Raw genomic sequence first — 14,169 nt, forward strand, 5'->3', positions numbered from 1 at the left:
CTCTAATAATCTACATTCAAATATTTTCTTTATACGACGGTCAAAATTTTAACCCATTTTCATGTTCGATTTTTCCGTAATTCCATTGGAGTTCAGAATGGGAACCCAAAATCGCACTTCTAAATTCCATAACTTGGGTAAATGGACTCCGATTTTAAAGTGGCATACCTCTGTGAGGTTGTGGTTGAATTCTCTAATAATCTACATTCAAATATTTATTGTATACGACTCAAAATTTTAACCCATTTTCATGTTCGATTTTTCCGTAATTCCATTGGAGTTCAGAATGGGAACCCAAAATCGCACTTCCAAATTCCATAACTTGGGTAATCGGACTCCGATTTTAAAGTGGCATACCTCTGTGAGGTTGTGGTTGAATTCTCTAATAATCTACATTCAAACATTTATTTCATACGAGGGTCAGAATTTATACCCATTTTCATGTTCGATTTTTCCGTAATTCCAATTCAGAATGGGAACCCAAAATCGCACTTCTAAATTTCATAACTTGGGTAATTGAAACCCGAATTTAAAGTGACATACCTCTGTGAGTTTGTGGTTTAATTCTCTAATAATCTACATTCAAATACATCCTTTATACGTTGGTCAGAATTTGAACCCATTTTCATGTTCGATTTTTCCGTATTTCCAATAAATTGCAAAGGGGAACCGAAAAATGAACTTCTGAATTTCATAACCTCTTTAATTGAATTCCGATTTGAGCGTGGCATACCTCTATGAATTTGTGGTTGAGTTCTCTAAAATTCTACTATAAAATGTTTCTTCCAAACGAGTGTCAAATTTTTAACCATTTTCATGATCGATTTCCCGTATTTTCAATGGATTGCGGAATGGGAATTATATCCCTATTTAGAAGTGGCATAGGGTATTTAACGGTTCGGTGACCTTGGTTAGTCCTGCCTTGTGATTTCCGAGTTAGGAAGCTAACGAAGAGGTAAAGGGGTACTCCGGCACAGTTTTTGCACTTGTGCAGAGCCATAGCCCCCGGCGGACTGACAATGACTCTGACAGTCTGCAGGCAGGCCAGTTACCACGATACCTGGCTACTGAACTGGCTAAATTGCCCGCCCCTGCGTCCTGCCAACTCCTGCTCTTCTGCTGCTCCTTCAATGTCCCCGGCAGCCATGTCCTGTCAGCAGGGCAGATGCTTCTGTTTTTGTTGCCGGATGCTCTTTCGACCTTTGTGCGTTTTGCGGAAGCTGAGGAGCGAATAAAATAGCGCCAAAGCCACCACAATTAAAACTTGGACAATGCGTTTAATTATGTTTGCGGAGAGTAATTAATTTATGCAGCGCTTAGCCGCACATGAATATCCGATTGATGCACTCTTGAAACTGCCTGTGTTGCGGGGTTTCTGAGTGGTCTGGTGGTGCCGTGGTGTTTTGTCGCTAACAGGTGCTTGTTTAGCCACGCCCCAGTGCGCCCCATTGGCCGACCTTGCCACCCACCCAGCCACCCAGCCACCCAGGCCCACCCCCACCCCATTAGCCGCCCACCCATTCAATTTCAATTACTGTACTGTGCGAGGACTTCTGTTTGCCGCCTGCACTGCAAGTGTCTCTAATTTATTTGCTGCCTCTGGAGCGCTGAAATGTTCATCTGCTTGACTGGAGCTGCCCGAAAATCTATTGTCGTAGGTAAATTACGCGTAAGCCATTGGCTGGGACGGGGAGTTTGACAAAAATCATCAGGAAAGCAAAGAAAGTCGGCAATAAATAACGCCGGAAACGGAAGTCGCTTGGTGTGGGTGGCGAATGCAAAGTAAACAATTGCAGGAGAAAATTGAGCGGGTGATTTGAGCCTCATCTAGCAAATCAAAACTACAAAAGCCAAATACCAACTGGGGTGTTAAGTGATTTCTAAATATATTAAAGCCTTACAATGGTTGATGCTACTTAATTAGAAAACCTAAATGAGGTTGCTAGTTCTCTTTATCGCTGTTAGATGACAATGTTTCTATTATCATAATTTTTAGAGATTATATTTGGAATATATTGGAATAGGTATACAAACTTCAGGTTCTAAATAAAGTTTTCTTATCTTGAGGGTTGAAATACTTTCTTATTTACACAAACATTATGAAGAATAATGTTGCAAATCATAAATATGAATTCAATTCTATATCGCTCATATACTATCATTGAAAACCAGGCAGTCGCCATCTGTGGGCAGGTGGCGGAAAACCTTAGAGCGAGACAGAACTCGAGAGCGAGCTTTCCGCGGCCAGGAGCTTTTCCGAGAGCCCCGCTTTTCCGACGACCAGCAACAACAAACAGCTGAGTGGGCCAGGCAATTGGCAGCCGACAAAGGAAAAGCGGACAAGTGTCCTGCCAGCCGCCTTTAATACGGCGCTCCTTCGGCAGGAAGCGCTCAGTCGTCGACGGCTGTTTCAGGCGAATTGTTCACTCCGGCGGACAGCGAACGGCGGAAAATCCTGGCGGACTGGGAAAACTCCTTGGGAAAAGTCGCGCGCGCGTTTCGCGTTTCTTATTATCATCACACGAAATACGGCCAGTGAAAGTGGAAAGTTATTGCGAGAGTGAAAGCGAATCCCGGAGAAAGGAGCTGAAAGAAAAGTAACAAACACACAGATAAATCACAAGTTGCGAACAAACAAAAGCCAGGGGAATCGCCCAATAAAAAAGAATCGCGCGTCTCAAACAAATGTAAATTATCCACCCACACAGGCACACATGTTTTTTGTTTCTTGTGAACCATGCTCGTATTTGCCACCCAAACACTCACACAACGGCATTCCACTTGGCCCCGGATATTAAAGCATACTTCTGTGCGCTCTAATTTATTTCGGTTCCCAGCCAGATATTTCACGCTATCATTGTCCTAAATTAATGTGGTCCTGCGATTCTCGTTCTGGCAAAGTTGCCAAATAGAAATATTTGCCTCAATATGTCAAAGTTTATTAGACATTTAGCTTTGCGTGCCCACGGCAATTTGCTGACAGTTGTTTTAGTTGGTCGGACGATAGTGAATGTCCATTATATTTGATAAATGCCCAGGCGGACACAGAGTTGAATGTACAATTGCTTTTTTGCCACATTTTCCGCACAGTTCCCTTTACCCAAAAGATGCACTGCACGAAAACGGCGGTCAAAGCGAATAACTTCCAATAATTATTACTTCAGTTTTTTAAATGTGTCTAAAAGTAGGCAACAAAATATTTTTGATTTTTAGAGCTCATGGCCCAAAAACGACGTTACATTTTCGTTGCATACTTTTAGACTCCTCTGATTTCTTTAAAAACAATTATATATATTCTACTAGATTTCTCACGCTTAAACATTAATTTCATAAAATATTAATACAAAAAAACCAATCCTTCTTACTTTTGCTACCTTCTGAAGAACTTTCCTGATTTAAAAGAACCAGTTCATTATTTTGGATATTATTTTTTCTCTGTACAAACTCAACTTTTGTGGAGGACACGGCATCCACATCCTGCGGCCGTCCTGTGGCCATGTTGTGTGCACTGTGCCTCATTTTGTGCCCTGGCCTAATGGCAGGCTCATCATTAACTCAGTTATTGTCAGTTTAGCGCTAAATTGACAGGCAGAACGACGGGCCTCCGGGGAGGGGGAAGGAAGAAAGGGCCTTTCAACTGGGCCGAGTAAATATCGTTTTGTTTTTACTTTCGCATCGGCGTCATTTTGTCGCAATTATCAAATGGCGTGCCCGTCATCGCCAAATAGCAGTTGACAAATGGCCCCATCGAAGAAACTTTGGCCCCTCTTCTCTAAGCCTGGCCAAACAAATTGCAAAGCCCTCGGAATCGAGACTTATTTACACTCTTGTCCCTCGTCGGAAAATAAAACGAAAATAGCACAAGGACCTTCTGTTGACAGTGCCGTACCGTTATCAAAATGCCAAATGTTGCACGTAATTAAAATTCGCTCAATTGGAAGGATGTCAGGGCCCCGAGGTCATTCGCAAATAGGTATTGCCGGTGGAACGCTCTCCTGATTAATATTCCCTATTTGGGTAATCCCAACAAGCAAACACTGGGGGTGGAAAAGTCAAACAATGACATACATATGGCTAAATAAACAGCAGGATTGTACATTGTACACACAGAGTGTATTCGTTGATATATCTTATAACAAGGCTCCTAATGGGCTACAAAACTGTCTGCCAAGATGGACGAAAATCGATATTTTTCTCTGCTCGCTGGCTGGGTTGTTTAAAGTATTTAAAGCACTGCCGGCTGGCAGGTGGAAATCCCTTACGGCTCGACAAACTCACTGTGCTTTTCCCCGTGAAACAACTTATCATTGCTTCGCAGGCCAAGTTTCCCTCTTTTCAATTGGAGGTAACTTTTCCGGCCAGGGCTGCCATTTTGTGCTCCACTCGTTTATGCCAATCCTGCCCCAAGGCGATTCCCATGCCTAGGTAACTCCCAAACTCCCTTGGAACGCCGTGAAAACCCCTACGTTCGAAATGCCTTAATTGCCCTGCACTCGTCGTGACGCATAAATTTCGAGCTTCCATCGCACCCGTTCTTGGCCAGAATTGTGTGTTACCTGTTTTTACCTGACTTTTGTGTAATTAACCAGTATGCAGCCTTGTTTCTGCAACGCTAAGCACTGCTGCCCTGTGAATTTCTTTAGATTTGTAAATCACTTTCGCTTTAAAATCATTTTAAAATGTGTCTAAGGGTATGCTATAATATAAATTGCATCTCTTAAATATTTCCAAATGGGGCGTACATGGTTTGAAAGCATACTTTTTGACAGTTTTGTGAATTAAAACCAATTTTGTTTTACCTTTTTTTATATTATACACTTATTTACCATTTATATTTTACTTGGGGAGATCTAACCCATTTTCCAGGGCATCTAAGGATTCGCCCAAGCGAATTCCGAGCCCCCATTTTCCTCGCCTAAATTGTGACCCAGTTGATGGCTGAGCTGCGGGTTTTCTGGTTGTTCGTGTGCTTTTCTATTGGTGTATCGGTGTGTTGTGCCTTTGGCTCCCGCACGTGTTGCATGTGGCATGCAACAAACAGCACATATACGGCACACAAAATGCAGATGTAACAACGCCGCAGCAGAAATGGCTCTAGAAATTGTTGCTGCCAAGTTTGGGAAATGCTCGGGGCCACTTGGGCCGACTTTTCTTTTTCCGCTCATTTAAATATTTGATTAAAGTAGGCGTTTAAATTTTTGGCCTGGAAAACTGGAGGGTAGGGCAAGGCAAAACCGATTTGATATCGCATAAAATATTCATAAATGGCAGCGGTGTAATAATAACACTCGAATGCTGCTCATATTTTTCGCACTTCCCACATGCGCCGCTCATAATTGTGCAGACCACAATGTTTACGTTGTAATTTTCATTACACTTTTTGCGTTTATCATAGCAGCCATATCAGTTGGGTAAACAAATATAATTTATTACATTTTCATTGTCGCACTCCCACAGGAGCAGTTGAAATCGCCCGGCGGACGGACAAATCGCGAAATGAAATAAATTGCAATATCAATATTGAATTCTGGTGTCCGATTTCAGTTGTGATATGCGTTTGAACACATTCGTTGTGAAAGTGAATTAAGTACGCCCGCAAAGCGTTTCAATTAAGCGAAAAAAGAAAACGAAAAAAGCACTAAAATGGTAAGTGGTATCTAATTAAAAATGTAATTATTTGGGGAAAACAAAAATCAAAAGTAATATACACTTTTGTAAAGGTGTCTAAAAGTATGCAACCAAGTATTTTTACTGCACACTTTCAGTCACCTTTTTTAGAGGATTCAAATCCTACGAATACATTTTATTACTTTATGGCCTTAAAGATCCCAATCAGATTTTTCAATTCAAAACACACACCTGCTAAAGAAAGTCTTCAAATTGACAAATGCAGGGAAATGTTGATCTAATGATTGCGATTTTCGCAGCATTTCAAGCAACCCCACTTCCCATTCCACTTTATTTATATCTCTGGGTGGCATTTGAGACTTTGTTCTCCTGCGCTGCCACAACATTTCAATGCGCCCAACAAAGGCAATAAACATCAAATATCGGTTAGATACATCTTCATCAGACAACCGAGCAGAAAGGCAGAAAAAGCCCAGGGAGCCAAAAAAATCTAAAAGAAACGGCAGACACAAACAAAAACACAGAAGCACAGACTGAACACCATGTGTGGCCAACTAGACGTATGCGTAATGTATGTAAATATATTTCAAGTATTTTGCTTGTTTAGTATTACTTCCGGCGGAAGCGATTGATTGTGCTGCGTATCTGGATAGCAGAGGTATGTCTGCTGGCTCCCTTTCTCTTTTTCCATTTTCCATTGAGGGACTTGATTTCGCACAACAAATCAAATTGATTGCTTTTCGGATACATTTAAAGCGAAATGAAAATGCGCAATCGCTATTGATTTCGCATATTTCAAATTTATCGACTTGAATCAAAGCATGTGTCCCATCTGGGAATGCAATTAAATTCAAAGAGCTCCGATTTTTACGATTCGCGAGATTCCGAACTGGATCGTTTCGCCCAGATACAGACACTAGAGTGAAGATATTGATGTCTATTTGAAGAGCGGCCATAAACATAAATACTAATCGGTTACTGTTTTCTCTTAAATCGCAGTATGGCTTCGTTAACTACGCCCTGGAGCTGCTGGTGCTGAAGCATTTTGGCGAGGAAATATGGGAGAAGATCAAGTAAGTAGCGTTCAAGTGTCAAGCCAACAGTTTCGCAAACTCATTAGCCAAGGACAATAAAACGGGGTACTGCCATATTAAACGGCTCTCTTCAATATATTATCGTATTACCCAAAATATCCTGCGATTTATTTCAAGGTTCTGTGTGTGTGCGTGGCCCGCACAAACAGATTAACAGCCACGCACTTAATTAATAACTAAAATACATAAGTCCCCCACATTTGTCTGCCACGTACCGCAATTAACTAATTATCCATTTTTCACATCGGACATCGGACATTCACTCGATGGGCGTGGCCCGCCCACACATCTGTAGTGAGATATACATAAATTAATTGGGGCCGTTTGTTGTTGGCGGCGCATAAACAAGCAGGACACGCGTCGCATTAATGCGTACACGGATTTCCCAGGCTCACAGATCCATGGGGTCGAACCTACAAGTGCAGCCAAAATAGGCACTTCTAAAAATAAATGTTGTTTGAATATTACAGAAAGTTGTTTATCTACTTCGGATGAAAGAACTTACTTATGAGTGTAGAACAAAAAAGATTTTTATGATGTCTTAAAAATATATGTCGTAACATAATTATAAACTATTTGTTTCTTATATGGTTTCTTTCTAGGATGGTTTATATTCTTTGAATTTTTTAAATTTCTAGAGGTCTTCTTAAAGTCTTTACTCAAAGTTGAAGAGGTTATATGATTACTTCAAAATTGGTTTAGGGATCTTTCTGAGACTCTCCCAAACACATTTTTATATCAGGACTGTACATATTTCTTCCCAGTGCTCTGAGTTAGCGGAAATCAACGCCCCGAAACGACCACGCGTCTTCTGTGCGAGGGTGGGTGAGTTTGTTTATGGGAGCGTTAGTAGTCGGACTACGGGCTATACGGTTTATACGAATCGCATTTATCTTAATTAAGTTATTGATATTGCTACATGGCTGCGCCTGTGTATGTGCGTTTCACTGGGCCTGTGAGCCTGAGTCACAGACCAAAGGAGTAGTCTCCCACTAATTGGCCGTGATTTATGATTTTGGATTGCTAAACCGCAAGTCACTTGCCATTTGTATTGGCCACGTTTACAGATTGCTAATGAATTGAGCCAGCCAAGGGACGAGTCGCATCGGGTGTCGGCTGCCTGGCCCAGACAACCCTTTAATTATGGCGAAGAAAAAGGGAAACATTGCTAACTTTTCTCATTAGAAGGGTCTGGTCGAAAGGAAAAGGTAACAATGGCAACGCTGGCAACACACTGCTAAAAAGTTCGAACTTTAAAGTCAGAAATCAGGGTAAAGCTTAACATAATCAATGCATTAATTTATTTTAGGGAATCTGGAGATTCCAAATAAAAATGGATGGTAAAATGAGACATTTTGTAGTTTAGGTTACCTTTAAAATTTCCAATTATCCCATTCCAATTAGTAACAAAAGTTAAAGCCCACACAAATTTCTGTAAACTAATTGTTTTGGCAGACATTGTGTAAAGTTAGACAGCCAGCCAACTAATAAATGTGTAATCTAATAAAGTTTTGCATGGTTCTACCACGTTAGTCAAAATGTTCCTGCATAATTAGTAAAATTCCCATTAATTAATGACAGTTCAGCAAATAATAAATAAATTTATACCATATATTGGGGTGATATTTCACGTTTGGCAGAACCACAAACGGTTTTAGAAACGTATCCATTTAGGTGGAATTTTACATATTAATTAAAATGTTATTGTATGCTTTATAAGAAACTAAATATTTTAAATTAAAATACTTTCTTATTTATTTTTATTTCTCTTCAGTTTTCCTTGGTGCACTGTCGACCCTTCAATTTAAATGCCTGCCAATGGGGTCGGCATTGACGGGCTTTAATTACATTGCATTAGTTGGCAGCCACAGTCGTAGTCGCAGACTTAGTCGCAGTGCCTTGGGCAATCGCTGCAGCGAGAATCAAAGTCATTATCCAGCACTTGAGGCGCCAAGACAAAGACGGGGTCTCGAGTCCCACGGCTTGGGTCCTACGCCTTGTGTCTCATGTCCCATGTCCTGTGGCCTCAGCCCGGGGCCACAGTCCTCAGTCCTCAGACCCCAGTCTTCAATACCCATTCCTCAGATGGGCCACATCGTTTGTCGCCGTCCTCGCACTTGAAGGCATTGTCAAAGCGATCATTAAAGCGAGGAAAAAAGAAAAGAAAATCCGAGGCCACAAAGGAGGGAAATGGGGCCCTGGGGAGGGGATTGTCTGGTTTTCCCCGCCCCGTGGCATTGGCATTGGCATTTGCCTTGATTGACACCCAGCTGACCGCATTGATAGATAGTTGTCAGTGGGTTGGTCTACTTCTCTCGGTCTCTTAGCCCCTCGCTGATTGCTTTTAAAGCCCGTTTGCCAGGACCTTAAAGTCGGCTCCTCTTCTGCAGCCTTGCTGCTCGTGCTTTCGCCCACTTAATCAGAATCAGTGCGTTAAGTGCTTTATGCTACTTGGTCTCGCAGCATAATTGCAGCACATCAATCTGCAAATGGGTCTCATTAATTTGCCTAAACAAGATGCCTGATGGAGGGAGCGGGGTAAAGGAGCAGACTTCCAGTTTAAAGCAAAGATGAAACAGAGCTGATAGCTAAGCCTTCACATTAACCAAGTTCTCTGAAATCTAAAATAAACAGAAAATAAATAAGGAATCTTAAGTAAAATTAGGGACTTATATCGCTTAAATAGCTGCTTAAAAGTATGCAACGAAAAATCGAAAGTCCTTATACTTCTGAATTCAAAATATGCTGTTGCATACTTTTAGGTACCTTTACTCATCAGAAATATATAAATTTACCCAGATTATATATAATAATCCTTTGATTATCTATACAAAATCGAAGGACTTTCAGTCAATGCAACCCAAAGTACATTATTTCGATGGGAAAAGCGACTATTATAGCTTTTCCTCGGCGTGGTCAGAGTGTCAGTTGTTCAACTAATACACTCGCAACAACGTTATTGTTATTTTCCCCGCCTCAGCTTTTCATCTGCTGTTGTTGCCAAAGCCCCCGGTATTGTTATCCTGCTGCCGATGTGCGTGTTTGTGGCACTTTAGACAAAAATCGATTTGCCTATAAAATGCTTTACAGCAACGACCACAATGCGGCCACGGGCGAGAATCGAGGTTTGAGCTGCTTGGCTTCTGCTGGAATTGGATTTGCCCTTTGTGCGAGTGTGTCAATATGCCAGTCAACTCTGCGCACTATATGGTCATATGGTTATTTGGTTTGAGCTGTCATTCGAGCCGCAGCTGCTGGTCAGTCGCCGATTCGCGCTAATGGGTTCCGATGCCTCGTCCTTTTCTGTATTTTCCCCCGAATTAATGCGTGCGGAGTGATATCACTAATTTAGTTAAGTGTCGAGTGCTTTTAGCAGCGTGAAATCATATTCCCTGCACTTGGCGCCCGAGCAGGGACAGGTGATGTGAGATTCAAGCACATGGCGCCCAAACAGGGACCGGTGAAATGAGTTTCGAGCCAAGGGTTTTGATATATGGCTAGAAAAGATTTCCGAGCAAGTCAACGACGACTTGTCATATTAAATGTAAATTTGTACATTTTAAGGAGGAACACGTGCCGTTTTCCAAATATTTTTGCGACTTATTAGCCTCGCAGAGGAGAAGGAGTTGAGTTCAAGGAGAGATTCTTTTGCTGACAAATACTGAAAATCCATCAATCTTCATTGCGCTCGACTGGAATTTCCATCTGGGGGCGGTGAAAAAGCAATCAGCCAGCGTTTTGTCGAGCATCCTGCTAAGGACACTCATTTGATTGCAGGCATTTGCGAATCCTTTGCCATTAAAAGCGCATTTGTACCCTCACATTCGCAGTATCTGTGTAAAAGTATTTATATACGGCTTTGATACGCGTTCAGCTTATTTTTTGGTTACTTCGGGCCATTAGTCGCCCACACACTCAACCAATGACCTGACTTTTTTGGCCATTTCTTTTTTTGTAGATATTCATAGGAACATTCGCACACACGCCCGCAGCATTATGTCTTTTTCCCTGTTGTTTGGCACACACATCACATCACTTTACACACACAAGCACACCCCCTCGAATACACGAAAATCGATCGCATTTTCATGGCAGACATTATGGAAATTCGAGTCGATTCTGGAGTGTGTATATGGGTGGGGAAATGGCATATTTGAGGCTTGTAACGAGTTGAGAGCGCCCGTGTGCTAATGCGTCAAAAAATGTGCGTTGGCCTGGCCAAAAAAAGTTCTGAGCCAAACTCAAACTCCGCAATCCCCAACTTTTTAGCTGACAGCTGGCTACATTTTCGGAGAATGCAAACTGTGCCGCAGGCGGCGCCAAAAACTCAAACACGAAAACAAACATCGGGCAAACACAACAGAAGCACCTGTTTCGCCAGTGCTGTCGGCACTAAGCTTAAAAAACCAGGTTAACAATGTTGGATAGAAAAAATTAATAAAATTGTTTTCATAAACGAAAGCAGAATATAATATTTTAAACATTTTTTAAAGAGGCTTTAACACACAAATTGAATTTGCTTGCCATCCTTTTTTGTTTGACTATTTCACTTGCCCTGAAAACTACTATCACAATGGGGTTAAACTCCATTTTCCCCCCAAAAAGGACCATATCGCAGCACTGACGGTTCACCCTTCCTGCGGCAGGTGAAGTTCCCCCTGAACTTTTTGCATTTACAATATTTTCATATTGCTGCTCCGACTGTCGTCGCCATTTTGTCAACTGTTTTCAGCACACAGCAAATATTGTTACGCTTTATTGACTCCCGTGATGCGGGCAAGCTGCTCCACGTCAGCTGCAGCCACGCCCCCTCGCAGGAGCATCCTGTTCCGCCCCTTGGCCAGGACATTTGACACGTTTTCGCACTTATCGCCGAGATTACTTTTTGCTTTGATTGCATTTCTTTTGGCTTGACGACGCGACTCCTTTTCTTCATTTATTGTCTGTTTGATTGCTTCATATTTTTGGCCAAAACCTGGTTTCCCGGCCATCCACTACAGTCCCCCGGTTTATTGTCGAAAGTTTTCCGCTGGCGTTTTATGCGCCCTCCACTTTATCGCTTTATGAATAATGCGTCGCGTGCGTGCGGCCCAAAGTTGGCGTTGCGCATACGCAATGTTGGCATTGTCGCCATCGATTCACCGACACTCGAGCATTATCGCCATTAATGGCTTGTCAATGGGGCCAATGACTGGACCGAGTGTCCTTTCGTGCGTTAAAGTCAAATGGTGTGCAATAATCTAAATAAAATGGAGCCCAAGGAGGCTAATTATAGTCAAGACAACGGAGCAGCCACTTGATTACGATTATGACAAGCCATTAAGCAGACAAAGGCAAAGGGAATGCTATTAATAATCGAGTTATTGTACGGGTATTCAGGGATTACGAAAGGGCGGCAATAGTTATCAGAAGACGACATTTTACGAAACACGAAGCCTTGGATTACGTCAATTTAATTAATATTTAATAAAAGGGATGGGTTCTCTGTTAAGCAATTCGAGAATATGATATGCTGGTTAACGCAACAGAAATAATTTTAGTTAAGCAACCAGAATCACCTATCTATTACAATGTTTAATTATATGGAAATGGTATTTTTGAACATAATTATATTATCATATTTAAAAAGAACTTCCTTTATTATTTCATACTTTTATCCCAGATGCCCCAAGCTATCTTTGGAAACTAAAACGTTGCTTTAACGAGTAAAACTGGGTTCGTTCGGACAGCCTCCTTTAAAAAGTTCAATTACAGGGTAAAAGCAAATATTTGTTTTCCAACCGCCCTCGCTTGAGTACACAGTTTTTGGTGTTCCCTAACACCAAACGACCCCTGGGCTCTTTATTCCAAACCGAGGCTCCTTTATTGGTCTTTCTGGGCCTAAACTGCCTTCAGTTCACTTGACGGGCCCTGCTAATTACATATTCCATGGCTTTTGCACAAAACTAAACACCAAAGAAAATTCCATTAATTTGTAATAATAATTCCATGATACAGTGGGCATTAATTATGCAAACTGGTTCAGCCGGCTGCTGACTATTTCTAATTAAGTGTGGCAGTCGAAATATGTTCGGCGGCCAACTGGGCGCATACGCAATGTCTGCTGGCTGGTGTTCCGACTAACTGGGCTCTGAAGGATAATTAAATAACCCGCTAACTGGGAGACGGGGAACTGGACACGTATTTCGCGCATAAATGCATCACTGAAATTTGTATTTATTGCATTTTGCGAATTGCGACACGCTCGTTGGTTTTCAGTGCGAGGTCCTTTGGGGGAGGGAGCAGGACACGTCGCTTAAAAGCAATTTATTTTCCCCACATGAGAGGGTCAGCTGCTGGCTGCAACGTTTTCCCACCATCCATTTTTTACAAGTTTCTGTGCGAGTGAGTGTGTGTGCTTTTTAATAAAACTAAAAACCGCACAGGACTCTCCCTGAGCGCATTTGCAGCATTTCGAAATTGCATTCGGGCTGCTTCCCGGGTGAAATCTGCATATTGAAATCATGTCCTCTCGGCTTGGCAGCACACATTTTTCATTTGTTGCCGTTACTTCCGGCCGAGATTTCCCCATGTCGAAGGATGCCTCCGCTCATTTGCATTTTACAGCAAAACAAGACATTTCCCGGGGCAACTGCATCAGCTGCATCGGCTCAGCATCAGCAGGAACATCATCCTCTAAGCCGGAAGTGCTGCCTTGTGCCTCCTCCGTAAATTTGCGCCATTTTGTCGGCCTTGCGAGGCTTCAGCCTTTGAGTGGCGAGGAGCGCCGGCCGTCGGCCATCATTAGGACCAAAATCCCACATTCCAGGGGGCTGAAAGCCAGAGCCACCAGAGCAAATTTGCAGCATAGAACTGGTTCCGGATAGGCGGCCATTGCGAATTGTGTTAGGACGAGAGTTGGCAACTGCCAGTGGAGAATGTAAATCGAATTTCCCTTCGATTCGATTGGAATTCCGCTTTTCAGACGTGGTCGAGAGCATGTTATCCTGGCGTGAACTTTGCACTGGGGTTGTAATCTTTTAGTTTAGGTGTTGAATTAAGGCAATTTCATTATAAAGGAATAAACATATACCCCAAATTGTTCAATTTATAATTTTTTCACCTAGCACTTTAAGTAAAGAAAAAATACAAAGCGCCTTTAATACAGATTTTCAATCCTTCTTAAGCTTATCATAACATTTTAAATTGATTTAAATTTAATCATGACATTTTTTAGTCTATACAATTTTTAGAACAAAAAAGTTACCCAATTTCTTCCAAAATTGATCAGTAATTCAGCCAAAACTGAGCAAATAATTCCCCAAACATTAAGTGTCATACCTTGTTAAACTCGTTATGAAATTCCTAATCAATTGACATACAAGCCCAAATATTTTATTTTTTGACAAATGTTTTCAAAAAATTGTAATGTTACCCTTATAAAAAATTCAAAATTTTAGAAAAATTA

The 14,169-nt window shown here is 41.7% G+C and overlaps 1 protein-coding gene across 4 annotated transcripts in view; it reads left to right on the forward strand.

Moving 5' to 3' along the window:
* Positions 1 to 2,390: 2,390 nt before the first annotated feature.
* LOC119547418 (guanylate cyclase soluble subunit beta-1) overlaps positions 2,391 to 14,169 on the forward strand; it is a 51,098-nt gene continuing 39,319 nt past the window's right edge. Inside the window, exons 1-3 of one of the 4 annotated variants that reach the window (XM_037854272.1) lie at positions 2,391 to 2,687; positions 5,458 to 5,646; positions 6,628 to 6,701. In XM_037854272.1, coding sequence (XP_037710200.1) covers positions 5,644 to 5,646; positions 6,628 to 6,701 — 77 coding nt within the window. In that variant the 5' untranslated portion in view covers positions 2,391 to 2,687; positions 5,458 to 5,643. The remainder of the gene's footprint in view (positions 2,688 to 5,457; positions 5,647 to 6,627; positions 6,702 to 14,169) is intronic. The other 3 variants (XM_037854290.1, XM_037854281.1, XM_037854297.1) reach the window with 3 other exon arrangements.

Source organism: Drosophila subpulchrella, chromosome 3R (genome assembly GCF_014743375.2).
Source record: "Drosophila subpulchrella strain 33 F10 #4 breed RU33 chromosome 3R, RU_Dsub_v1.1 Primary Assembly, whole genome shotgun sequence".
NCBI lineage: Eukaryota > Metazoa > Arthropoda > Insecta > Diptera > Drosophilidae > Drosophila > Drosophila subpulchrella.